The 26,947-nt window shown below is 39.3% G+C and overlaps 2 protein-coding genes across 9 annotated transcripts in view; one reads left to right on the top strand and one right to left on the bottom strand.

Moving 5' to 3' along the window:
- Positions 1–796: 796 nt before the first annotated feature.
- On the bottom strand, positions 797–19,597 carry GPX7 (glutathione peroxidase 7). Its single transcript, XM_054213014.1, has 3 exons — positions 19,351–19,597; positions 11,712–11,973; positions 797–9,820 (listed from the first exon to the last, which is right to left on the bottom strand). Exons 1-3 carry the CDS (start codon positions 19,591–19,593, stop codon positions 9,657–9,659), a joined length of 669 nt encoding a protein of 222 aa, XP_054068989.1. The 5' UTR covers positions 19,594–19,597; the 3' UTR covers positions 797–9,656.
- Positions 19,598–22,996: 3,399 nt separating this feature from the next.
- The window catches only part of TUT4 (terminal uridylyl transferase 4), a 47,322-nt gene continuing 43,371 nt past the window's right edge, over positions 22,997–26,947 (top strand). For 4 of the 8 annotated variants that reach the window (XM_054210461.1, XM_054210466.1, XM_054210467.1 and 1 more), the window contains exon 1: positions 24,503–24,680. The gene's annotated coding sequence lies outside the window, so the exon portion shown is untranslated. Of the gene's footprint in view, positions 23,117–24,502; positions 24,681–26,947 lie in introns of those variants that run through there. The other 4 variants (XM_054210463.1, XM_054210464.1, XM_054210462.1 and 1 more) reach the window with 4 other exon arrangements.

Genomic DNA, 26,947 nt, shown 5'->3' with positions numbered 1-26,947 from the left:
AAATTGCTTTTCTATTAGCATAAGTAAGAATCCATCCTACTGGACTGAGAGTCAAGTTTTAATTGTTCATGGAATAACTGTCCAAAAAGTGTAAATTTGTGAAGGCAAGGCAGCCAAGGCCTGGTTGGTGTCAAAAAATAATTGCATAATCTGAATTGTAAAGAACAAGGAATCCTCAGGTGAGGATAGGACTGAGAGACTTGTCTTGAGCTGTGAATTCTGGATTGAGTCATAAAAGCCAGAGTCTATGAAGGGAGTTGTGTATAGCCAATTAAGTCATATAGTCAATGGAAAAAGGTTACAAAAAAAACTGACGTCACCATATCACTTTTGATCACGGATGTTTACTAGCAGTCCGTGTTGGTTCACTTCATATTAACAAGTTCTCTAAAGCAGCACACAGATGTTTTTCCAAATTAGCTGGTTTAGTTATTGGGAAATGTTTCCGTTATGCATATATCAGCTTTGTAAACATATATATGACATGAAACGTCTTTGCTTGAGAGCTAGTGCAATAACTGTTAGCTGTGAGTGCACTATATGAATGTGATGAAATCATGCAGTTCGAGTGATTCTGCATGCTTTTTTTTACTGTTGACTTTAGTACAAAATGAGAATAAAAGAGGGTAGAATTTCAATTTTGTTTTTATTTTCTTCACTGGTTGCTATTTTATAATTGAATTGCATTTTAAATGTCATATTCGAAAGGTTCAGTCTGAGACACAAGCACTGATCTCCCTATTCGAAAGGAAATTCGAATTTTTATCTAATTATAGGTCTAAAATTCAGAATTCTGGTCACACTAGACATTTTTATATCAGAAGCTCCCACTCTAAATTCTAATCTAATTTCTGCTTCAGAATAATGCCTATAGGAAATTTGTAATGTTTTTATATTATTGCAATTTGGTCTCAGAAGATCTGAGAACTTCTCGTTTTTTTTTTAAAAAAAAAGGACATGCAAGAATTGTGGTTGTATAAACAATTAAAAATAGAATCCTATATAAGGCCAAATATAAATGGTTATCCCCCTAACTTTATGGCTTTCCACTTATCTCTCAGGTGGAGTAATTTTGAATGCCTAACTACACTACAAAAGTAGCCCTTATCTCTGGAAATTCTCCAGGTTTTGCGGCAGAATGTGAAAGAAATCATAGCAGCAGTATGGAAGTATATGCCTTTAAGCGTTAAAGAACTTTGTGGGCTTTCAAAATAAGGCAGTGTAATTTTATTGCTTGTATTTAAGTCTTGCACCGATTATTATGATAACTTTAAAAGTAGTCATCTTCCACGTGAGAATGTAAAAGGAAGAGACGTAACAAGTGTACTAGTTCACTGCTGCAAGCCTGTGCCAAAAGCGAACCCGGCCTGATGGTTAGGAGAGTGCTGAACGTTCATTACTTTTCTGGAAATAATGTATGTTTTACTGCCGCCAGTCTCTGCCTTTTAGAAAATAAACCATTCAGCTCATAAATAAAGGGATGAAATTTATTTAGAATAGTGGTAACAAAGTCAGTCCTCCACCATGAAGTCATTTTTTGATGAGTCACCATCTAGTCCCAGAGACATCATCCTATTCACAACAGGTAATTAATGCAAACAGGAAAGGGGATCAGTAAGTGGAATTCTAATTATGAGTTTGTGTATATATTGAGGTTTTTTAAACTTATTTTGGAAGCTACCAAAATATATGAACTAAGGTTGCTAACCAAACTATATTGATAGTGAGGTGCTAGAAGCACAACTATCTGTTTTTTCAACTGTATTTTACTTCATTATTCCCCAGTTGCTGTGGCTCAAGATGATTTTGGTTCCTGAGAACAGATTTACTGCATTTCTGCCATTCAAGCTGATGGAGAGCTGCAAGAAAGTGAGTTTATAATGGCTGTTAGTAATGTAATACACAAAAAAGAGCAAATCTTTATAGATGCTAGACTCTCGGCCCTTCCAGCCCATCTATGTAGCTATTGCTAATATACAGCTTTGTTTCTGGATTTACGACTTCTACTCATATTATATTGCATTTTTTGAGCACCAGCCTCCATGTAGGGTGTTATTTCATGCTCTCATTAATTAACTTACAAATATTTTGTGTAGTATTATCAAGTCTATTAAGTGAGAGGAAAATGAGATTATAAAGTGATTAATTCACATGCTTAGTATCAGAAAGGAGACATTTAGAATGCAAGAAGCTAAGTCCAACATTGGTAATACCTGGTCTGGACATCATATGACACAGAACTCTGCAGCAGCTTTTTCACATGCAGTACATGTGAATATGCTTTCAGAAGGAAGAAGAAAATTATGTGTGTCTTTGGCAAACATGGCAGAGCATCAAATCTCCAACAAGGAGTTCAGAGTATAGCTTCTTTGGAAGGACCAGGTGCATTTCAGCCTAGCAGATATTATTTCAAACATTCTTCAGGGGTATTTTCAATAAGTACTTGAAGTACTTAGAAATGATGTTTTGAAGGATGTAAAATAAACAGAGACAAGTATTTACTGTAAGATTGGAATGCACAGTAAACTCAGGTTGTTTATGTTCATTGATATTGTCATTGGTAGCAGTTACAGAGCTCGTGTATCCGGTTCAGAACTTAAGGAAGAGCATATCTTAGGACAGACTCACAAGAAGTTTTTTTTACCTTGATGCTGGCCAACTGAATTTCAGCTACATCAGTGGAATGTTTTTTCTAGCGGAAACAGAGGTGGAGTGTGAGGCTCAACTCCTGACTTTTATGGCATAAAAGCATGGCCAGAGCATTCTTTGAGAGCCAAGTCAGAATGATTCCACCAAGTAAGAGTAGCCCATTGTACTAAAATCTAGTTAGCACTACTCCTGGAACCAAGCTAGAATGATCCTCTTCCATCCTGTATGAAGACAGGACTCCCCCTTCAAAACATTGCCAACATCTCAAAAATCTCTTTTATCCTCTGTTGTCCTACTGTTAATAGATAAAGGGAGAAAATCAACACTGATTATGAACCAAACCAGAAGAAAGAGAAAATAGAAATGGCTTCAAATTATTACACCTTCCATTGGACCCCTTTTCCTCCTTTCATCTATTGTGTTTTTACCTACTAAGAGATGTTTTAAGAATACATTTTAATAGTGATATTTTGTAGAGTGAGGCTTTCAACTTAAGTTATGGTAGAAAGAGACATCAGGAAAAGAATAAAAAAAAAATTGTGAGAGGTGAAAGGGTAGAAAAGCAATGAACTTTTAAAATTGAGAGGGAAAACTGACAGAGAACTAAATCAGACCAGATGAAGTAGTCACAGGGCAGAGAAATTTCCTGATAGATATCATCACAAATGATACATTTACTTGCCATACTTGCAGTAATACAGCTTTTTATTAGTAATCGATAACAACAGAATGCCTCTGCTCTGTGATCTTCCTCTGGCGTTGAAATCATTTACCCTGAACTTCCCATCTGCACATGCAATGATACTTTTTCATTGCATACAACTTAACACCTGAAACTTGGGAAAGGTTTATCCCTAATCAGCTGGCTGTCTATTAGTGTTCTCTTCAGTTCTTGAATCTTAAAAACCAAATCTGTATTATGTGCTTTTTTCTATTTAAGTTATTAAAATTATATTGATTACATGTTTATTGCATGGATTAATCACATTACATGAATTTTTAAGTCAGTTCTTTGAAATATTTGCGTTTTCTGTAATTCTTTCAATGAATTCTTGGTTACCAGTTTCTTAATCTTGGGCCTGACAAACACGTTTACTGTGCATGCAGTTAACAGCTAGAAGTGGTGTCTGCAGTTCCCGGTATTCCATACTACATGATTCATGTAATTCAGAGACTTGATCTTGTAGTTTTACTCAATGATAGATTCCTATTAAGTTCAGTATAGCTATGTGCAGAATAGATTGGCAGCCTCTGAAGTTAGCAAGACTTTTGCAAAAGGACATTTTCTTATTAGGAATTGTCAAATTTTTTAACCAAACTGTTCTGTAAGCTGAAACTTGTGGAAAAATATCTCTTTTGACAAAATTCACAGTATCAGTTTTTAAGTTTTAAAATCATCAAAGCTTTCTATATTGGCATTTAGAGCCTATTGCTTGGTTTGAAATTATTTTAACTTTTAATATTTTATTTATATTTTTTAAGTTTGAAAATTTGAATATCAACTTTGAAATCAATTTCTCATCAATTGTATCCAAACAAAATATTTCAGTTTAACCAAACTTAAAATATGTATACTTTGTCCAGATTTGGAAGAGGAGACTTCAAATGTAAAATGTTTATATGACAAGAACATTTCCCTACCTACCTCTAGTGATTAGTGGTCTCTCCAGAGGACAGTAAAGTACCACTAATAAAATAATTAGTATTTTGAATATATAACTAATGACAAATCAGAATAAGCAGTGTGACTCTAATTAAAGGCTAGAGAAGCTGATTTGTGATTTAAACTGGGAATTCAGCAAGCTCTTACAAGAACAGTTTGACTATTGTGCCCTTTTTTTAAAGGATGGATGAACAATCTGTGGGTTATGGACATTTGCCTCTACAGCTCTTCTTTATTTATCATTGTCAGATTTACTTGCTTAATAAAAATATAATGGTTGTTCATATAATTCAGATGAAAACGCTTAATTATGATGAAACAGCAATGCCTTTAGGGAAAGTGGTACAAAAAGACAGAGGACTATTTTATATAATACAGTAACAGCTTTCTCACTGTACCTTTCATTTAAGGAAACTAAAGCTACAGCTCCCTGAGGCTAGGATTTCAGTAATTTCTGTCTGATGGGGAAGTGTTCCACAGAACTGCATTTATAGATCAGGTGTTACAGAAGTTTGTTCTTCAAGTAATTGTACTTCAGTCTTTTCTATTGTTCTAGAATACTATTATTTCCTTTTACTATCATTGTTCCGCCAATTAGTGCTTAAGAAATAATCTGTTCCTGGCTCTCTGGATGCTGTCATTTCTGTTTGAGTGGGTGAAAAGAATCTAGGTGAGCAGAATCGCCTCAAAAATTTTCATGTCTGTGCTTCCCTTCCAGAATACAAGTCTGTTTACTTAAAATGCAATGGTCCTTCAACTGTTCTTATTTTCGGGAATCAGTTTAGAAGATCTTCTTGTTGAGCAGGTATTATGCAATGCTTCGAGATAAACCAGCATGCCTTATCTTTTAGGCCTGTAAGATTGACAGCTTGGATCAGGTTTTCTGGGCTAAGAATGGGAAGTTACTTGGGGCTGACTTCAGCTTCTGTGTAGAGACAGCTGGAAAAGACCAGCCGTTATCACTAGACGGGCCCCCACTGATGCCTATGCTTGGCTGCTGCAGAGTTGGCATAAAAGATGTAGCTGAGTTGTGTTGTTTCTCATCCTATATTGTGGGCATCGCTATGTTTGTGAGCTGGCTAGGTAGACGAGTTGGATGTGTAGCATTAGATCACAGAGTCAGCTCTGTGATGATGTTCAGGTACAGCTCGGTTATTTCATAGAATCATTTCCTTCTGCTCTGTGTATATCTCTGCTATGGAACTTTAATATGGTTCAGAAGTAGTTCTCAAATGTCTTGGTGCTTTCAGTATCTCATGCACCGAAGGGATGTAAACTCCTTTGTGTTGTGTCAGTGATGTTTTTACTCCACAATCTCTTAATCTGTTGATCACAGAGAACACCTGATTCCTCTGCTTACTCAGCTCTTTCTGTGAATGAGTGAGAGGTAAGCTTTCATTTGTCTCTCCAAGTAGCTACAGTATAAATTTACACATGTATAGGACCTATTTGGTTAATCCAATAATTGAAGGTAGCATAAAATATGTTTTGCTTAATCAAAGGGATGTCCAGTCTTCTGACTGGCTGTGGTCAGCTATTTATTGAACCCGATGCTGATGTGTTTGAAATCATAAAATGGGCATCATCCAGCAGAGAGAAATTGCGTCTGAGTCACGATAGAAACTTGAGTGAAATGTCCCTAGAATATAACTAAAATACCAGAGCTATTTGGTTTTGTTCTTGTTACAATGCCAAAAAAGGGAGGGTTAAACCCCTCTCTATCGCTCCATTCAATTGCGCTATTTCAATGTAGCATATTCCATTTCAAAACAGAGCTTTGTATATATGTAGGTCTGATTTTATATTCTTTATGAGACAAAATTTTGGAAGATTAAGAGTGTCCTGTCTAGTTTTAAACTTATAATTAGGCTTTAAAATTATTTCTTTTCCCTCTGACATGCTGCAGGGGGCACACAACTCCATATAATCATGTGTCTAAGTGCTTAGTTTAGTGTTTAAATCAACATGCCAAGAGTTTACACCTTCAAAGTTGCAAACTGTAAGAGATCAAGTCTTACATCGTCAAGATAATAACTCTCTGTGCATGTATGTGCTCATCTGTTAATGCACACTAAAATTTTCTCTGCAAAGCAGACAAGCTGCAAAGAAAATAGTCTCATGCTATATATTCAGAGCTGTTTTACACTTTTTGGGACTTGCTGTAGGGAAGATCTCTGTCAGATTAAAACAGTGTTGGAACTCATGAGCCAAAAAGTAATTTCTGGTCTCTGCATGGCCTCTATATAGTCTCAACAGAAAAATTCAACCCAGTGCAATTTGCTTTGCAATTTTCTGAGCAGGAAGTCATGAAGTACTTATAGCATGACTAGATATGAATTAATCTACAACCAAGAATATTTACTTCTACTCTGTAATTTTGATTAAAAGACCAAAGCATTTTTTCTACAAACTGATGCCAGTGCAACAAGAGATGGAATAGATGCCACGTGCATTATTAATCATGAAAATGTTTCTGTTAAATTCAGAGAGTAAAACTACAGAGAGTAGTTATGTGCTTAAAATCATGTGCCTGTTCAAATTTGTTGTTGTTTCAAAGCTTGCATATGTAATACTTACCTTATTTCCCTTTAAATTGCCAAACTGGTAAAAATACCAACTATAACAGTCATCACTATTAAGTTATTCATAGCACTCAGGCATCTGCTCAGACTTCAGACTGCAGAACTTCTTAGCTCATACTAAAATAATAACACTAACAATTACAGCCTCATTGTTCTTTGACAGAAACCCTTTGAAAATCTTGTCAGCCAGAACTTTTCTTATCTCAACAAAAACAATGTACAGGTCCCCTGCTTTTAACCCTGGGATGCTGTAAGAAGAATCTAGTCATGTCCAATTGCAGTATTATTGACGAGTGAAAGCTTTTTTGTGCTTTGTAATGCCTTTAAAAGTAGCACAAACAATATTTGTCCATATAGTATGAACCCTTTCCAACTGATCATTGCCATTATGTCTCTTCAGACTTCTAGAATTTGTTTAATAGAGAATGCAAGGTCATATCTATGTAAATCCAGAGTTCTGTTTGAAGCTGGACACCCAAAATTGAAATAGAGAGGTCTTAATGTCTTTCAAAGTATGGTCTGTGCTCACTTAGGATTCAGTTATAAAATAGAAACGTATCTTCTAAGGAGAAAATTTTAAGCCTTGTAGCACTTGCTAACAGCATGCCGGGGTGTTGCATTAGTATCGACAGAGAAAAGAGAAGCAATCTATAGAGTAATAAAAGACCTCCTTTCCTAGTAGCTGGATTCTCTGTCCCAGCACAGTATCAGCTGGGCCTGATTTTCCTTTCTCTGTGATATCCTTAGTAAATGTTGTCTTACAGTGATTCATCTAAGAATAGACTAAATGACTGAATGGACTTTAGAGTTCACTTTTCTCACTATCAGAGGAGGAAAATAAAGGCATATTCACTGCCACAAGCACCAATTTCCTGCACTTTTAAGTTACACTCCAAGTGAGAAGTAGCTGATACAGCTTGGAACATACTCGTTAGTATCAATGTGACCTGAACATTTCCACGCCCCGTTTGTCCCAACATTCTTTGGCTGCAAACTGTCTTTTAATTTCCGTCTCATTTCTCCCTTCTTACTTGATCTCTTTGTGCTCTGTACTTCTGTTACTTCTTCCTTTTATTCTCTCTTCCACTTTTTTTTTTTACTAAAAACTGGAAAACCTCGCTCTCAGCTTCTTTCAGGCAAATAGAGTTTGTTTTGTACAGTACAATCGCTGCCTTTCAGGATCCTTCTGCAAATCCTCAAGTACCTCTAGCTCTTACTTCCTAGACCACTCCGTAGAATGAGTCCAAGACTTCAGGAGACAGCAGCTGTTCAAGCACAGGAACTATAATGTACTTTAGGATCAACCCTTTTATTTCCAATAGTTCCTCAGTATTCTTCCTTCCCCTCTTGTTCTGCAAGCCAGTGCATGCCATACTTGCCTTCGATTTCAACTACAGCCTGTTTGGATACTGAAGAGCTATAATGGCAGTGATGAGTTAGAAAAAGTTTTTACTATGGTCAGGTCAGTTAAGGCTTATTTGTACACTTGGGCGCTGACAACTATATGGACAAATATTGTTTGTGCTACTTTAAAAAGCATTATGAAGCAAAAAAAAACAACCCAGCTTTCACTCGTCAATAATACTGCAATTGGACATGACTAGATTCTTCTTACAGCATCCCAGGGTTAAAAGCAGGGGACCTGTACATTGTTTTTGTTGAGATAAGAAAAGTTCTGGCTGACAAGATTTTCAAAGGGTTTCTGTCAAAGAACAATGAGGCTGTAATTGTTAGTGTTATTATTTTAGTATGAGCTAAGAAGTTCTGCAGTCTGAAGTCTGAGCAGATGCCCAAGTGCTACATTTGAAAAACGTGCCATTAAACATTTGTAACATTAACGTGGTATTAAACAAGGTAGCATTATGCAATGATTAAACATTGAAAAATTATTTCCATGGAAAAATGTTGATTCTCTAATGTTTGTCTGTATATGCAGCAAAATTGGATGGTGTTATAAATTGAAAAATAAATTTAACATCAATTGTATGAGGTGAGAGTAATTCCTCTAAGGCAAAATACTAATAGAAGAAAGAAACAGCTATTTCATATAGGCTCTGGTCCTACAGACGTTCAAATGGCTATTTAAATATCATCTGATCATCTTTATTGTGTGAAACAATGCAGAAATTCTTCTCGTAGCTTTTGGAGAATTTTTACAGAGACTTTGTCTTCACATTTTTTTAATTTAAGTTTTATAGATGTGTTTTCCCCATGCCCTTCTTAACTGACTTTCTAGGCAGAGGAAATCAAATATATTTGGCCTTGGTAACTAGAAAGACATACATCTATGTAAGTTTGCCTGGTTTGAAGGTATCTATTTTGGCTGTCTTCCTAGCACATGCCTTAATTAAATCATGCACTTTTTATTTTTTTCATTCAGTTCACAATCAAAATATAACAACAGAATTGTAGATGTCAGTGAGATCCCAATCAGGAAATTCTCATTATTCTGAGCCTTCTTCCTACAGGTACATGAACTGACTTCCTATAGTGTCACCAACAATTAATAATTTGAGTTGGGAAAGAAACAATTGCTGATGAGTTTTCTTTCCCAGAAAGGTCAAATTGAATTCAGTTGGAGAAAAAATCTAAATTATTTTGACCATGCCAACTTGCTGTTTTCTACATTTTTAGGATGATGAATATAGATTCCACTGGTCATGATTTCCCATCCCCATATAGTCTCTTTTGGAATGTGAAAAGACAAAGTCCAGCTCTAATTCTCACTAAAGAGGCAACTGACATGCTGGAATTTTTGAAAATCATAATTCATCTTTCTTCTTCAGGATGATTTTCCTTACAAGTTCTGTAACATGAGGTCTTATTTCTTCAACAGAGACAGTAGAGTCCCAGGCCTTTACTACTTTCCCATTGGGGTCCACCAGGTATTTCCAGAAGTTCCAGGTTGGTTCTTCTCCTGTAGAATCTACAGGCAAAAAAAAAAAAGGAAACTTAGAAAAGAAAACCACGTTAGCCAATTCCTAAAATTTGTTCATGTCAATTTGATGATTACTGTCTCTGAGGAAGGAAGAATGTAAAATTAAGAGGGAGTTCAGATTGAATAATAAGATTAATTTTCTGATAGACAGGGAGCTTTAACTAGATAGTGGCCCCCTGGAGACTTATGGAAACAGTGAAGCTTGAGACAGACAGACAGGAGAAAGCATTATAATAGATGTTAAATTGTGGGTGCATGTGTGTGTGTGTCTGTGCTATACAGGTAAATCTGAAACAGTTGAACATTGATAGGAAAATGGAATTTGGCCTAACGATGCAGCTGTACCAGGACTGATTATTTGCTTGCTTATCCAGAATTTTTTCTGCAGAACACCCAGTATCATGTGCTTCAGAAGGTTTCAAGAAATGCTACATGAAGAAATAACAAAGTAAATTGTTCCGGGAGGTTTCCTCCTAATCCTCATCGACTACAGTTTCTCCCTCCACAACCACATACTCATTTTACATAAATCGCATTCTTATCCTTTTACTATTCTGCTACATGACTAAAAAAATTTTCAGGATTTTCAATCAGACTAGGAGCTTTGTCCCACTAATAGCACAAGTACAGATGCTACAGGCAAATTAGCATCTTTTTTCCATTGATTATACATTGGGCAAAATCTCATAAGGAATCAGAAGATATTTCAGAGTATCATCAAGACAGAGCCAGACCTACACTGATCACTATCTTGTCATTATGCTGCATAAATATACTGCCTCCAGCAGCCTCCAGTTGCACATGGACCAAAAGGGAAACAGAAGTTCTGCAAGTTTCGTGTGACATGTCTGCACTAACAACCCCACTGGGCTGAGCGGAAATGGAAGGATGTGAAGAGGATTAAAGGGAAGTTTGGCTAGTGGAAGGATCCATGACAGACACCTGGAAGGAGGTATGCTTGGGGTAGTTAAAAATAATACTAACTACACTCCTTTAAATTCAGTGGTGTGTGGGAGAACACTGTGGTGCTGGAGAGAAGCAGCAGCGGTATGGTCCTTGCAGAATGCAGCTCAGGTGATAGCATGCCATATTGGGCTTTATTATATATCATTGCTGGAAGACACTTCCTTCACATTGGATAAAGACTGACATTTTAGTTTAGCATTTAAATATTATTTAGAGCATTTGCTCAGTGCAAGAAAAGGAGTGCCTTGATGATAGACAATATCCGGCTTCACAGTGTATTTTGTCAGGTGTCTGCTAAGAAGCAGCAAAACTTCTTCAGGTCTCAGTGCCAGCTATACTGCAGATTAGAACTGGGGGAACTCTACAGTATGGCTATCCCAGTCCTTGGCAGGGAATGAAGAAGGGAGTATTCAAGGACATCTCTTAGTGCCTGGTTTCACTTTTTCATTGTTGAAGTAAATTATGTAGGCACTTTGCTTCCACTTATCCTACAGCTCGAGATGAATCTTATAAATCAAACCTGCAGCAGTCACATCACAGGAGAAGCACTTATGAGACTGCAAAGTGGAAAAAGGAAGATCAGGTGTTGTATGCATACAGGAGAATATTTCAAGACCTGTATTCCATGTAGAGGTTTATTAGACTAGCTTTTACAGGGCATTTGTTATCGTAGTGTCTTCATCCCTGAGGATCTTTTTAGAAGGTTAGACAAAGGCATCAGGGGTGACACGGAGAGAAATACTGCCTTGTGCAGGAGGATGGACTGCATGACTTCTGACCTCCTTGAGCCTGACAATTCTGCACTATGATTCTGTGAACACAGTCATAGATATATTTCTTCTGTTGGATGGTATTTTGTGTCAGAGGAATTCTACACTGGGGAGACAACCCTCCAATGTTCCAGATTACTCACCAATTAAGTACTTGAAGGCAGGAATTGCACCAGCTCCGCTGACTGTAATTTTGCTGAACATAGGAAAGGAGGCACCGTAAGTCTTTCGCGCAAAACTCTCGATTTCTTTGTTAGTGTCTGGTTCTTGCTGCCCAAACTGATTGCATGGGAATGCCAGCACATTGAAATGATATGGGCCAAGGTCTCTCTGTAACCGTTGTAAGGCCTTGTAGTGGCTATCTGTATACCCACACTCACTTGCAACGTTGACAACTAGCGACACCTGAAGAACAAGAGAGATTAAAAAAATGTGCTGCACACGTCAGTTTTCCAACAGGTAGGCTGGGATGCAGATTATTTGAAAAAAAATAGAATATCTAGAGAACTGTGACTGAACACTTACGTTTGAAACTACATTGACTTCTGTTCACAATAGGAAGATTTAATATTTCTTTTATGTGTTCCCATTTGGCAACCATGAAAATAATCAATAAACTGCTAAGGAATCTTAACTCTCAGTTTACAGAGAATCTATGTTTTTCCACTCTGCCTTTTGGATAGCTTCTAAGTATATTTAAGAAATAACCATCTAGCTAAGGTATACCAAGTTGCTTGAAAGAAACTTGCAAATTAATGTATTTTTGGTAATTCATATATCTGTAGTGAGGCATCCATTCTGCAGCATCTGTACAGAATTTAGTAATCACACAGAACTGGCTGATCCATTTATCATTGCTAGTGATTCCAGATCATTCTTGACCTGGAAATTAACAGAAGCAATTACAGGATTTTGGGTTGGTCTCTGCAGTACTGAACTGTAAGATTTCACACTATTTCTAGAGTAAGTCTACTTAGTTGTGGCAAAATGGCAGCACATCTTGCATACAGGTTTACTGCCTCAGTTAGACATTCCAAGAAGTGAAGACTGTGCCCACTATCCGTTAAAGAGTTATTCCTGTAGCTGATCATCTTTGTCGTTGTGTGTATTGTGTCATTCGGACATTACCACCAGGCATGTATCTGCCTGCACAGATCCAGCAGAGAGGAAGATGCCAAACGTAGATGAGCACTACAGGAAAACAGAGGCATGTGTAAGGAGAATACATGACAGAACAGATTCTACTGAGAATTTGTTGGGGAAATTGAGTGACCTAACCCCGAGCTGACACATAGTACACATCTTCTCAAGGCCATGAAGAGCTTTCCGTTGGTTTTTGAGATATTTTATCCTCAAATAACTTTTAGAATTTATTTTCAGACTTACAGTTTTTATTATTATTAGAAATTTTCTAAGTGTGAATTGCTATTCAGTCTACATAAAGTCAATTCTGATGCTTTCTTGAGACTGGATTGAAGCTGAGTGTCATAGATTTTTAGATACAATATGATTTTATTAATAAAAATAACATTATGCACTTTACAGTGAACATATAACCACATTCTATTTCTTTTTTCAGAACAATTTGTAAGAGTCACAAGGCAATATAAATATTATAATAATAAAAATGTTTCTACCCACCTGGTTTAAAATCAGACATAGTACAGAAAAAGCATTATGATTTGGGAACCGAAATTCTAGCTGGTCTACACTGCATCCAGTGGCTTTCTATGGATTATACATCAGCCTAGAAGCTGGTCCTTCATTTTCAAATTGCAAAAAAATTTTTAATTCAATCAAAGTAGCCAACGCATTCCCCAGTGTTAGTAACAACATGAGTAGCTATTTACATTGGTTCTTTCTACAAGAGTTTGGAAGTTTCACAGAAGCTGGCATGTTGTTTTCATTATTGTCAGTGTGAGACAGCAGTGTTGAAGGGTTCAGTGCCGCAAGAGGAAAGCCTGAACCTTGTACACATGAACTGAGCTGATCAAATTACACAGCAAGTAGTTGTAAAACAAAAGGAAAGTAAAAACTTCTGACTTCAGGTCTGAGACTCTTGTGCCTGTGGCCATTGGCTTTGCTCAATTTAAAGTTTGGTTCTTATGTTACTATTGTTCCATATTCCTATGTGTATGTTTTTATACAAAATATAAAATTATATAGGAAATATTAATAGAGTGCATCAAATAAATTATGATAGATGAAAAATAAATTACTACATGTGTATAGTGTTTTTAAGGCTAGAAAACAAATGGGCATATAAAAGTCCATAATCAGGCCACGATATAGGATCGTAAGATGAAATCCCTAGAAGGGGCTGGAATGAGTAAAGAAAAAGATAAGGTGATATTGGTGTTTATTATTTCTTACATTAAACATTAACGCTTATTTTGTGTATTTTGTACCTTGTATAGGTATGTGGCTATATTTAAAGTGGTTTCGGAGCAGCACCGTTTTCCCTGGAAGACAGGTAATTCTATAAAGCAGAAGTTGATGTAATCTTTGTGGTGTAGTGTGTCAACAGAATACAATCTAAGCAATCCCTGTACACTTGCATATGAAATATGATCTGGAGCCATCTAGCAAACTTCCAAAGCATCACATTCATTCAGACTACATTTACAAGCTTTACCTGAAATTTTCATTTCAGTCTCCTAAAACATCTAGAGATATGGCATATATTTATTTTTTTTCAGAGAGGAGGTAATAATTTTGTGATGCATTCCTGTTGCAGACTGTCAGCATTTCAAATAGAACTTATGTATTCGACATAAAAAATAACTATTGGCAGTTCTGTTCTTTTTAAATAATCTGTATTTACCAAGAATAGTAACAACTATAGTTTAGTAGGACTGAAGTAAAGCTATGTTGTAACGCTAAGAACTGAAGTCACATGTAGTTCTTTCATATAAAATTTTAGAGTGTTTTTCAAATACAGTTTAAGCCTCAGCATTCTCGTGATGCATAAGTATTCAGACACCTTACAGTAATCATATCTATTGGTACTTTTTCCCAAATACAATGGTAATATATGAATTTATCACCGGAAATTCGGCGGAAATAAGATTGTGTAGGTATTATGTTCATATTACAATAGATATGAAAGATTACTTACCAATGAAAACAATCAAGCTTTTACAACTTTTAGTTGATTTTGAAGTTAGAAGGGCTTGAAACAATTCACTCAAACAACAATTTTAATTTACAGCTGTTTAAACCCAGTGATTACTCAGCATGGTGGTGACAGGCATGAGAGCTCACACTGCAAATGGTGCAAACTTCCAAATGTTCTACCACAAAATAGGAGGAAACTACATGCAGCATTTCTTAGAATGGCAGACATCTAATGCTTCTCTTTTTTCTTTAATAAATGCATTCTGGCAGGGGGGTTGGACTAGATGATCTCCAGAGGTCCCTTCCAACCCTTCCTACCATTCTGTGATTCTGTGATTCTATTACTGAACTCCATAATTTAATAGTGCAAACCTTCTAAAACTGTAACTAACACATATAATAAAAAACTGTCAGGATTTATTAGTATTTCATAAGGACTAAAAGAGGATAAATTTAGATTAGATATAAGGAAGAATTTTTTTACGCTGAGGGTGGTGAAACACTGGCACAAGTTGCCCAGAGAGGTGGCAGACGTCCCATCCCTAGAAATGTTCCAGGTCAGGTCGGACGGGGCTCTGAGGAACCTGATCTAGTTGGAGATATCCCTGCTTATTGCAGGGGGGTTGGACTGGATGGCCTTGAAAGGTCCCTTTCAACCCAAACTATTCTATGATTCTGAGTCTACGAGTCTATGAAATGGGGTGATTTTTTTTCTATATTTTATTTTTAATAAGTAACAGTCACTCTTTTTGTTCTTATGAAAAGGCTGTACTTCGACCTCTTGCAACAATTAATTATTTAAATTAAGTTTAATATGCCTCTTGACTGTGTTTAGGCTCTGAGAGTGCAAGTCAAGTACACCACCTAGTGTGCAGCGCAAACAATTCATCCTGAACCTTACAAAAATTATTTAAGCTGAATTCTGTATTAGCTGTTGTCTGACCTCTTAGTATTATCCTTTCCTTCCCTTTGCTTAGAAAACCCATGCATTCTAGTAATGAACTCATTTACTTAACCTTGAAAAAATATTTCTTGGTTTACTTAATGTTTACACCAGTGTACCTCCTTGAGGAAAAGATCCCTGGAGAGATTTATGAATCTGCTATCAGCTTCAAGTTAAGCCTTTGTGGATCTGTTAGCAGAGACAGTAGATTCTTAGGATTTTAGACCAGGAGATACTTAACTGGCTCCATGTAACTGATGGAAGAAGCAGCCACGAGTGCCAGATTACATCGATTCACAAAGCTTTTACCTTCATGGAAAAAAATAGCAATACTTTGTACAGTAATTAAGTAGCTATACCCTGTATTTATACACATTCAGTAGTACTACATTCTCGGATTGCAGAGAGCTGTGATGCAAAGTGCCTAACATTACTTTCAATCGTAAAATTATACTTTACATTGTTATAGCAAGTAATGCTTTAACATTATTATAGTACCTTTGGTTCAAGATTTCCAAAGCACTGCACTAACACTGGTTTATTACACGTCAGCACACTGCACTTAGCTGTGTGGCAGGCAGGCAGGCAGGTAGGCAGGCAGGTACTATTTTATCTAGGTAGGTATAAACACAGCAGGGAACAGTTGAGGCTTAGGAGTTCTGGCTCCCAAATAGATACTATTTTGGTAAGAATACTGCCTCTTACAGCATATCTGATAGAGATCATAAAATACAATGTAAGCTTTCCTGAATTAAATAGGTAGACAGATTAGATAGAAAACTAATCTTATTTGGATCCTGTTGATTCTTTTCCAGCCAAGCATCACTGCCCTTCATTTTTAACGGGTCAACATCAGTATGGCAGCCTGAAAGAAAGATAGGATGGCCTTCTTGTGCAACACAGTAAAACAGACAACCTTTTGATCTATTTCACTTGTGGTAGTCTTTTTTTCAGTCGTAATAGTCCTCCCTTTCTCTGCTTTCAGGTAGATGTAATATCACACCTGATTTCATAGCATGTGTGCCAAATTTTTTGCCCTCTGGCTACATGATTTCTTATGACCCCATAAAAAAGGAGTACTCTCACATATTTTTGGTGTTTTTATTAAAGTGGAGGATAGGTTATGCTTGTGCACGTTTATTTCAGAAAAAAATCTGTTCCTTAATTTTTTCCATTTTTGTTATTTCAGAATTATTAGTACATTTCTTGTTTACTATATAATGAAGGGTACTTCTGATTTGTATCAAGATGCACTTGAATGGAAAATGAAAGGCTATCAATCAGCCTTACTTTTTTCTTACCAAGAAAAATTATCTCAATGATCTGAATACACAATAAATTATATTAATAATAGTTGCTGAAGAAAGATTCTGCAAGTCATGAATTGCACTGATTGTTTCTACTTAGCATGGCTCTTGTGGTTTCAGAATTAACAGACTTTTTTTTTTATACTCCGGAAGCATTTGGATTTTTTTCAATTCACAGTTAGTTTCTTGACTACAAATTAAGTAGTTATTTAACTAAATTAGCTGAGTGACTGAATTGAAGAAAATGTTTCTCTACATCTGCCAGAAAGCTTACGGCTGTTAAGAGCCTGTTTAGCAATTAGTAGACTATTGTTCCAGGGGCTAACTAGTGACTCACTTCCTTTAAAACACCAGCAGCACATATGTAGTACTTATACATTATTTGCTTTCTTTTAATAGCTTTAAAATATGATAAACCTACATCTTAACATTACTTATCTAACTGCAAATTTAAGCTGGTTTATTTTAAGAAATAAATGGGAGTTTTAATTAACCTTTGTCTACCTTGAGTTCTGACAACATACTAACAGAAAGGGATGTGTTTTGATATAATTTTCTTTAAAATTGTGCACGTGCGTTCTCAAACAGCAGCTAGCCTGAACATTAATAGGCTCTCTGAATGCAAATCTTTTTGTTCCATACAGAAGCTGGTCATCGCTTCCTGGGAATAAACAATTCCAAATGGCCTAGCAGAGACCAAGGAGTACTGTTCACCGATGATGTTACCTTTTCCAAGGTATGGCTCCAGAGCTCTCCCTTATGAAACCTGTCACGCCTCGAGGACGGCCTGGTATCATAGCACCAATGGAGATACAGACACATACCCCTAAATTGGTCATGAGATACCAGGGCAGGCTCTGCAGCTTGTTCCGGAGAGGATGAACACCCTCAGCTCTCTGCAGGGTGGCTGTAAGGAATTCCTCTGAGTTCCCTTTACTCCTTTCCATGTGGATTCTGGCCCTGAGGTACAGAAGCTACAAGTGGTATTTACTTATTCAGTCAGATTTGCAGATGACCTGCAGGCAAAACATGCCCCAGTAACAGGATTTATTGACAGAGCCTTTGGAAGTAATGCCTAAAAAAAAGCAAATATTGCTTAACATTAAATAGGTTTCATGGTTTTTCCAATACAGATATTTGAGTGTGCATTGGACCAGTTCTGCTCTATCTGAATTGTGAATGGGGAGGAGAGGAGGACTTTGACCAGGTAAGATTCAGACCTCTCATTTGGTCCAAATCCACCAGTATCCCGTTCTACCGAGCTCAGGAAAACGTGCATCTCCTCCTGTTGGCATTCTTTGTCTTCCTGCCAACATTTTAGTGACCTACTACTGTGGACCAGTGAGCTCAGACACTTCAGTGAAGTACCTGAGGAGGGGGAAAAGAAAGGTGGACATAGAAAGCTGGAGACCAAGGGTGAAAGCAAGAAGGGCTGCCTGCCTTCCTGGGCAGCATCCAAGCTGTTGGACTGCCTGGCTGTATCACGGAAGATGGGTCACTTGAGTGCTAAGGGTGGCAGCTGTGGGTTTTATGTTGATTTTAGCTTCTGTAGCTTGTCAGTGTGGCTATGAGAGCTTCTAGTATTATGCACCCCGTCTGCTAACTTCCCTTTTCACTCTTGCACAGCTACTGACCATCTTTCCTAGATGATCAAACCCCTAAAAAAAATAATCTGGTTACATTCAAGGATATTGTTCTTAAAATGGGAAGGAAAGCTCTGCTTAGAACTCCTTTATATATAAATGAAATTTAAAAGACATCATAAAGGTGTAAGTGCATCTACGTGCCGTTCTTCATACTGCTCTGTCACACTAAAAAGTGACAAGGAATAGCATAATGTTGCTACAATTTCACTATACACTGATATTAAAATAATTACTTTATCGTTGTCTTGCTTTTTTACTAATTATGGTGAAATCTGTTAACTCCATTAGAAACTGATTAAATCTTTTTTTTTTAACAGAACATTAAAACGGAATGAGATTTAAGCAAAAAATAATTTACTAAAAGCCATGCAGTTAAAAAATCATGCAGAAATATGCTCCAAAAGTAAGTTATACAAAGGCACAAACTTCCTGAGCTTCAAATTTGTTCGTCCTGCTGAAGGGAAGGCAGGGAAGAGGCAGGGAAGAGGGAACATTGCCTGCCTGCCACGTCTGCAGGCAGCAGGAGAGGACGCGGACACACGCAGAGGTTGGGGCTGGAGAGGCTGCTCCTGAGCCCCGCGGAGCGGTATCAAAGGCAGCGCGCAGGCAACGCTCCAGATCAGTTAAAGAAGAGCCGTAAACCCAAATATCTCTCCACATGCGGCCACCGACTTAATGTTCAACCTCGCCGCCCGGCTCGGTTTCTGCAGGCATGCAAGGACCGGCTGGTTACGAGCCAGGGCGAGCTGCCCACCCCGCGCAGACTTACCGAGCCCCTGTATTTCTCCAGAGAGACTAGTTTGCCCCTGATGTTTACAACTTTGAAAGTGTAAAAATCAGGCTCTTTCTGCTGCGTAGCGGAAAAGGCTAAGAGCAGGAGCGCTGCAATTGCGAGGAGCATGGCTAGAGGGATGAGGAGAACTTTTGGGAAGGCAGAGGAAGGCGGGCGCTCCACACTGCCCTCAGGATCCAGCATGCTGCACGGCCGCGCCGCGGGGACACCCGCCGCCATCGGGAAGGGCTGCCGCAAAGAAAGGGACTGCTGCAAAGCCAGCTTTTGCAACAGTCCGGCCTCTGCAGAGGGCCAGGGGCTGTGTCCATAGCAGGCATCGGGAGGGTGGATTGAGGGAGGGTTCAAATACTCCAGCACTGAGTGTTTTACGGTGGTGGAGGTGTATTAATTTAGGCCGGGTTTGGGTACAAGACACGTAAAAGTGCTAGTTGGCTCAAGAATAGTAATACTGGGTGTGTCTCTGGGATACCAGATTCAGAGATGCGCTTTAACCATGTGCTAGGAAAATAAGGGATAGAGTTATTGTGATTTTTGATGGATTTGCAAGTTGCTTTTTAAAGTACACTAACTATAGCATCCAGTAACTATGGTGTAATGTCAAAGGATAGCAGTGGCTTGGTTGCTAGTGGTTACTGATGCAAGTGCTCTGAACAAGAGTCACGGCATACACTCAGCAAAATTACCAACATGTCGTGCACTGTATCATGTGAAATGGAGCACCGTTAGCCAGGCCTTCATGAAATTATTCTCTGCATGCACCTGGTTGGCGAGAAGTGACAGAGCAGGCCACTGGGCTTGACAGTGTGATCTGTGAGAAACCACATTACCAAAGGGTTTTTAAACAAGAAAGAGGCATTAAGCATCAGGAACTGAATGTGGTACCAAAGCTTTCAGATAAACAGAGCCAAACCACTGCTTCAGTGCACTGATGCCATTCTTGGATTGTCTGCAAGAAAAAATAGCTATTTGTACCATTCGCTGGTACGCCTGCTGGAAGAAAAGGATTTGGATATATTAAGTAACAACAATAGAAAGCATTTGATGGTCATTGATTCCTTCTTGGACCGAGAAACTGGTCCTCCATGCCTATGATTTTGATAATTCTTGGCAAAGAAAAGCAAAATGTAGTGATTTACAGAAAACAATTAAGTAGCACATCCCAGGCGTATTGGAAATCTATCTTCTGAAGAGCAAATTACATTTTGTAATCTCACTTTGTTATTTGTTTTTTTTTAAACTGAGTTTTGGTAGATCTTTGACATCTTGATTAAATTTGGTTAGGTAATAGAAGCATAAGTGGCATTGCTGTAAGTGAAGAAGCCATATATAACTAGTTGAAAAATTTTCATGCTTTTATGTATTTCAGCTTAAGTAGACATCCAGCATCAAGAAATAATGCAACATGCTACAAAAATACATAGATGGAAAAATCTACCTTGCTGTTGATGGGGAAGATACGCTGTGTTAAAAATCTGAAGTTCTCCACAGGTGCTATCTTTCTGTATACTTTCCTGGCTGTAGTATTGACCAAGAACCTTTCCTTTAGATGACAGTCAAGTATGATTTCCTCATTTTATAAATAAATTATCTAAGAAGCTTTAGAGTTTCTTCAGACACAGCTAGAGACAGAGAAGAGAGCTTTAATATAGTATAATAGGGCTTTAATATAGTATTTACATTTAAAGAAATTTTTAAAACCTACTAAATCCTAAAAATAATTTAAAATCATTCCAACAATGAAAACAATTCATTATAAGCATTTTTTTGGCCATAAATTTAAAAATAAATCTTTTTTTTTGAGGCATAATTTTATAGCAGTTTGGGTATGGGACTAAAAATGAGGCATCATACTGGAACATGAGACGAGCAAGGTTTTGTTCTGGAAAGGGACTTTATAAACTACAGCTTTATGATTATCATCTCTGATTTCTAGATAAAATTTAGCGGCTTTCAAAATTATATTTTCTCCTACAAACTGGGCCCATAATCTGAAAATTTTTGATCACTGGCACTGAGTTGGGAACTCTTTATATAATGGCCAGCTGGCAGTAGAATTCAGCTTCCTCTTTTACTGCCATGTTTCTATATTGCTCCCTGCAATAAAACATTCTTTAACATCGGCAAAGAAGGGAGAGTTGTTCCTGAATACACAGAGGGAGAGACTATGTCAAAGACTGTTGGCTTTATAGCGATGCAAGTTTTCAGAGCCAAACTGCATGAACATTTCATATTAAAGTCTATCCAACTATTTGAAATAAATCTGATATATTCTAATAAATTTCAGCTTGCAGGAAAAATGCCAGTTAGGTTTGCAAACTGGTGTGTGTTTGCTCACTAGCATGTCTAAATGTTGATCTAGGAGGATTGTATCCAGTAGCAAGTATAATTTAGTTACTTTTGCAAATTTCTCTTTGGCCTACTAAGCCTAATAAAAATCTTTGTCAAATAGGACTGGATTGAAACCACTGCCGAGCTCACAGCTGTCCCCAAAGAGCACTGCCGCACTGCAATTTCTGTCACTGCTGACCTGGACTGGATCGGCCCACCTTCCTAAAGGTGAAAGCTCTGCACTACACCCCATTAGCAACACCCTGAGCTACCCAGTCCTCATTTCACAAAACGACAACTTCAAGGGAACCGCAAAAATGCAGTTAGCTCTAAGGATCGCACTGACTTCACAATACATTCAGAAGTACATCTTGACAGTATTTATAGAATCCAGTATTACAGATTTTGCAACTTTTGTTTACCTGCATAGACTCTTTGAGGTAATGTTTCCAGCACTACTATTCACATTAGTGTTAATACTTTCCTTTGAACCCTTTTAGTAGTTCAACATTAATCTTTTAGGCGTCTTGTTTTTCTGGAAAGGCCTCCTTAGGCTGGGCTAGGAAGTGCCAACATGACATTTCACTGCCAAGAAGTGTACTGGATCACAGAGAGATTTGCCTTACACAACCACTTGCCAGTTTCTTTAGGTCACCCTGCAGCATTGCCAAGAGCCAAGCAGCCCAGCTCTTCTCCCCCGAGGCCTGCGGAACTGCCAGCAGACATGCCGGCCAAGACGCTCTCCCTAGCTGCTGCCGGGGCCAGCTTTGTAGCCAAGGTCAGGGAGCTAGGAGCCTTTTCCTCCCCAGCGCCCCTGTTTACCATCAGGGTGGGGGGCACACCTGGCTTTCTCCACAAAATGGAGCAAAGGGGGGGAAAGCCCTGAGGAAAAGGGGAACAAGGCCCAGGCTGCAGCATTGGGCAGGCCCTAACCCTGCTCCACAAGGCCTGGGGCTTAGCGTACATGGAGAGAAGCCTGGGGTGAAAAAGGGGGGAAAAAGGGGGAAAAACTGGGGTGCCTGTGAGGGGATGAAGGAAAAAACGGAGCCGCTTATTCCCACATCCCCACTTCGTGCTGTGGCGCTCGGGGAGGGAGGCCCTGGACGCCGGGGCAGATGGGAAGGGGGAGCATCCCCCCGGCGAGGGGGGCGTTCTGAGGCGCGGGGGGGGGCTCGCCCGGCAGCCAGGCCCGATGCGGGCCGGGCCGGGCACAGCCTGCCGCCCGCCGCCGCCCGGCAGCGCCGCCCGCCCTCGAGGCTCTCCCTCCTTCCCTCCCGCCCTCGCCCCACAATGCATCGCGCGGCGCGGCTGACATGGCGGCCGGGCCGGACTGAGCCGCTGGCGTCGGGGCCTCCAGCAGCTGGAGCCGGGCATGGCGGGGGCGCAGCCCCGGCACCCCTAGCGCCACAGCCAGGTACCGGGCTCTAGGGGCCGGGGGGTGCCCCGCCCGGCTTCGCGGGCCTCCCCTGAGGGGTGGGGGTGGCTGGGCGCGCTCTGCCCTCTCCCCCCGAGCGGGGCGGGGGGAGGCGGGCTTGGGGGGGGCCTGTCCGCGCCGGCGCCCCCCGCCTCAGCCCGCGGCGGCCCAGCTCCGCCCTGCCCCGGCCCTGCTGTCCGCGCCCCGCCTCGACGGCCTACGGCGGCCTCCCGACCCGACGCCCGGGCAGGCTGGCGGTGACGGGGCTGCCCCGCGCACCCGGCCGGGGGCGCTGGTCATGGCCCCGGCGGGGTGGCGGGGGAGCGGCCCCAAGGTCAGCGCGGAACCGGGGCCGGCCCCACGGCCGCATCTGGGCGGGCGGCCGGTTCCGAAGGCAGCGCCTGGCGGGGTCTGCCGGGCTGGAGCGGGGTGCGTGCGGCTTGTTATTCTCACGCCCAGTAGAATTAAATATTGGGGGGGGAGGCCATTGCAGTTGGTGAGGCCCCTGGGGAGATGGCCCCCTCTTCCCGGCCGTCCTCAGCCGTGTCGTGTCGTGTCGTGTCCCCCCCCCCCCCCCCGCCGTTTCTTGCCAAAGCGAGAGGTTCTCCTTTCTGTGGGGTGTGATGTGCCTGAAATGGCACAGAGGCATCCCTTCGGCCCTGTGTTTGTGCTCTTTTGTTGGCTTATCTTGTACACAAATACAGCTGAACGACTTTCCTGCTTTTGCAATATGTTGCAATTTGCCAGTTGGCTGAATGTGTCATATTACCTGAGGCCTTCTTGCTTTTAAGGTTGTTTCTGGGTATATGAAAGGAGGACAAGCTGGTAACGTGCAGAGAAGCAATATAATCAGGTTTAGGCTAAGGTAGGGATTAGTACATTAAAATAATAGTTGTATCTAAGTATGGATCTAATAATTTTTTTTTTTTATATTCATGTCACCTCCACATCACTTGGCTTCCTGAGCACTGTGCCCTGGATTCCAGAGTCATTGCATTTGCTTGAAAATAGAGGATACGCGTTGTTTCTGTTTTTGTTTGACTTGTGTTCCCAGTTTCAGTAGGTGCTGTTTGGATAGTCTGACTGCAGATAGTTATGACATAATTATTTCCGTGACAAGAAAATTAAATGAGCCATGGAAGTATGACTTAATTACAGTATCTGGCAGAAGACGCTATGCTAGGAGTCAGAGGTGTCCTTTACAAACATCAGTTTTGGCAGTGGGCTTTTCTAATCATGTTTCTACTTAACTTTACTGAAAATAGCTTAATAAAATTAATTTTGGGATGAAATTACCATTTCCTAGAACATACATATTGGGATATGTTCCCAGAAGATATGTACAGAGGTATCAGAAAGTTCCTTCTGTGTTCTGTTTTTGCACAGAAGACAGCTGGGACTTTTCTCTCATAGCTCAACTAGCAGAGGAAAAGAAACTACTGGATGCCACGGGACACCTGCACAGTGCGGAGCATTTACTTTGTTCTTCCTCTGAAGGGAATTGCTGCTACAGGGAGAAAGAAAAAGGGGAGCAGGATTTCCCTCTGTCCTATTTGAAAGCAAGGTATCTCTGGGGAGGTCCTCTTAAATGTCTTGTGGATCAGCTTGTGAGAGTAATGGGTTAGGATTGTGTATTTGTACTGATACCATAAGGCAGTTCAAAATTTTGCCCTGCTGAGAGTATATCTTGGTTTTTAGTCATAATGCTTGCTTTTGAAATTTTAGAAAGCATTTCTACTAAATTAACTTTTTTTTGGTACCTATCTTAATGAAATAATGTAATACTGGTACTGACCTGTACTGAGAACTCATAGAAAGAAGGATACTGCAGTTTGCTTGGTGGATTAATTTGCAGAATGGAAACAATCCAAGGGAAGTCAACATTTCTTATTCTTTTCCCACATTCAGACTATATTGTATATTGTTTGATTAATTGCACATAAATGATAGATGAGTAACTCTTTTAACTTAGAAATACTAAAAACTTATTACCTAAATTTAGTAACAATGTGTATGAATCTAATTTTTAATTTTTATTTTTTTTTTTTGCTAGAGATGCGTGCATGCATGCATGTATATGTACTCATACTGTATCCTTGGTTCATAATTTTAGTTCTAATGTTTTAGCAAGTCTTTGGAAGAAACACTATTTTTTCAAGATGTTCTTAGATTTTATTTTTTATTTCTGTTGATGTATGAAATAATATTTCCAGCAAGAAGTAGCTTTCAGATTTCAGTTTTTGGTGTCAGCAAAGTTTGACTTGGGAGTCTGAAATCAGTTTTGTGTTACAAACTGTTGTGACTCAGTCTCTGTGCCAACTACATGGATGTATTCCTGACACCGCTTCTGAAGTAGTGGTTTTCAGCATATATCTTTCAGTAGTGAAAGTGCTGGATCCTGGTAAAGCAGGCGTAAGGATACTGGTAGAAGATCCATTTGCTTTAGCTGTAGTTTGGGAACTAGTTTGTGGCTGGTATGAAGTACTTCAAAGGCTGTTCCTGCCTCAAGGATTAGAGTTTGGGTGAAGGGATCACTATTGCTTACAGACAAAGATCCAGCTAAGCTTCTATACCACAAATACATGCTGCTGTATTTTTATTTAGCATAAGTGCCAAGTATCAATGGAGGTTTAAGAATAAGATGGATTAATTGAGTTTAAATGCATAGCTGCCATTTAAGCCAGTTTCATTATCAGTTCAGGCCTCTGGAAGCTAGTTTAGTGTCTGAAAGGCTTTAAAACCTATGCAGTGCTGTACTGTGTTTTTCCAGCCTCATCACCTGTATTGGTGTACAAGTGTTGTGTGCGTTCTTTTTTAATGGTAGAGCTACCTTGGGTTGGTTTCCTGATCTGATTACAGCATGTATCGTACAGCATACAGCGACATTTGAGGCAGGTAGTACCCCTCTTCTGGCTTCCGTGCTTGCTTACGTCGATTGTGAAATGTTTAAAGGACTATTACAGTAAAACCTAGGATGAGACCCAAAACATACTAAAGCATTAGAAATCTGTATATGAAATACAGAGGTAAAGGAAGCCATTGTAAGTTACACAGCTGGTGTGACTGAGAGTGATGGCTTTCCCAAGTTTGGAACAGGCATCATCAGCAGTAGTAGATTCAGAGTGGTAGTTCTTGGCATTTGGTTACGTGCCTCTTTCTTACCTTCTCAGTGAGTCATACCATGTTGTAGAAAAGACAGCGGGCGTCAATGCAAAGAGAGAATAATCTGTAACAAGCACATCTTGTATGGCTCTCTTATCCAGCATATTCTGCTCATTTCATAATTTAATTGTAAGATATTTGCACCTACGTATGTTACTAAGTTCTGTATCACGCAGATCAAGCTTTCCTTTTACTTCAGTTACTCAGCGGTGCTTTTGTAATTCAGATGTAATCCTGTTACAGTTATATACATATATATATATGTATACGCATACACACTTGTTTATCTAATGATCAACTGTCGTAGAAGTTTTCAATCCTCCGCATTGTAAATACAACATTAGAGCTTCCTACTGAGTTACGTACCTTCGCTAAGTGCTAGTTCTGTTGCATCCCTGTTTTGTGTGTTAAATTTTGCGTGCACTGCACTGGCTTCCTTCTAGTTAGATTTTGGTAGTATTATACTTACTAGTCTAAATTCTATAGCCTGTAGAAACAGGAGGATCTGAAACACTGTATAGCACTTCTGTTTGTTACTAAGAATACCTATGGGTTTATTGCTGGTAGAGCCTGAGGCGCTTTAGTGGCCAGTAATCTCGAGTAGTTTTAGTTTTAAGTAGTTTGGAAAAACATCAAGGATTGATTAATAGCTTGTACAAAGTTGTGTCT

The sequence above is a fragment of the Rissa tridactyla genome, chromosome 8 (genome assembly GCF_028500815.1).
Source record: "Rissa tridactyla isolate bRisTri1 chromosome 8, bRisTri1.patW.cur.20221130, whole genome shotgun sequence".
Classification (NCBI taxonomy): domain Eukaryota; kingdom Metazoa; phylum Chordata; class Aves; order Charadriiformes; family Laridae; genus Rissa; species Rissa tridactyla.
The sequence above is the reverse complement of the archived record's forward strand: the minus strand, read 5'-3'. Positions and strand labels throughout refer to the sequence as shown.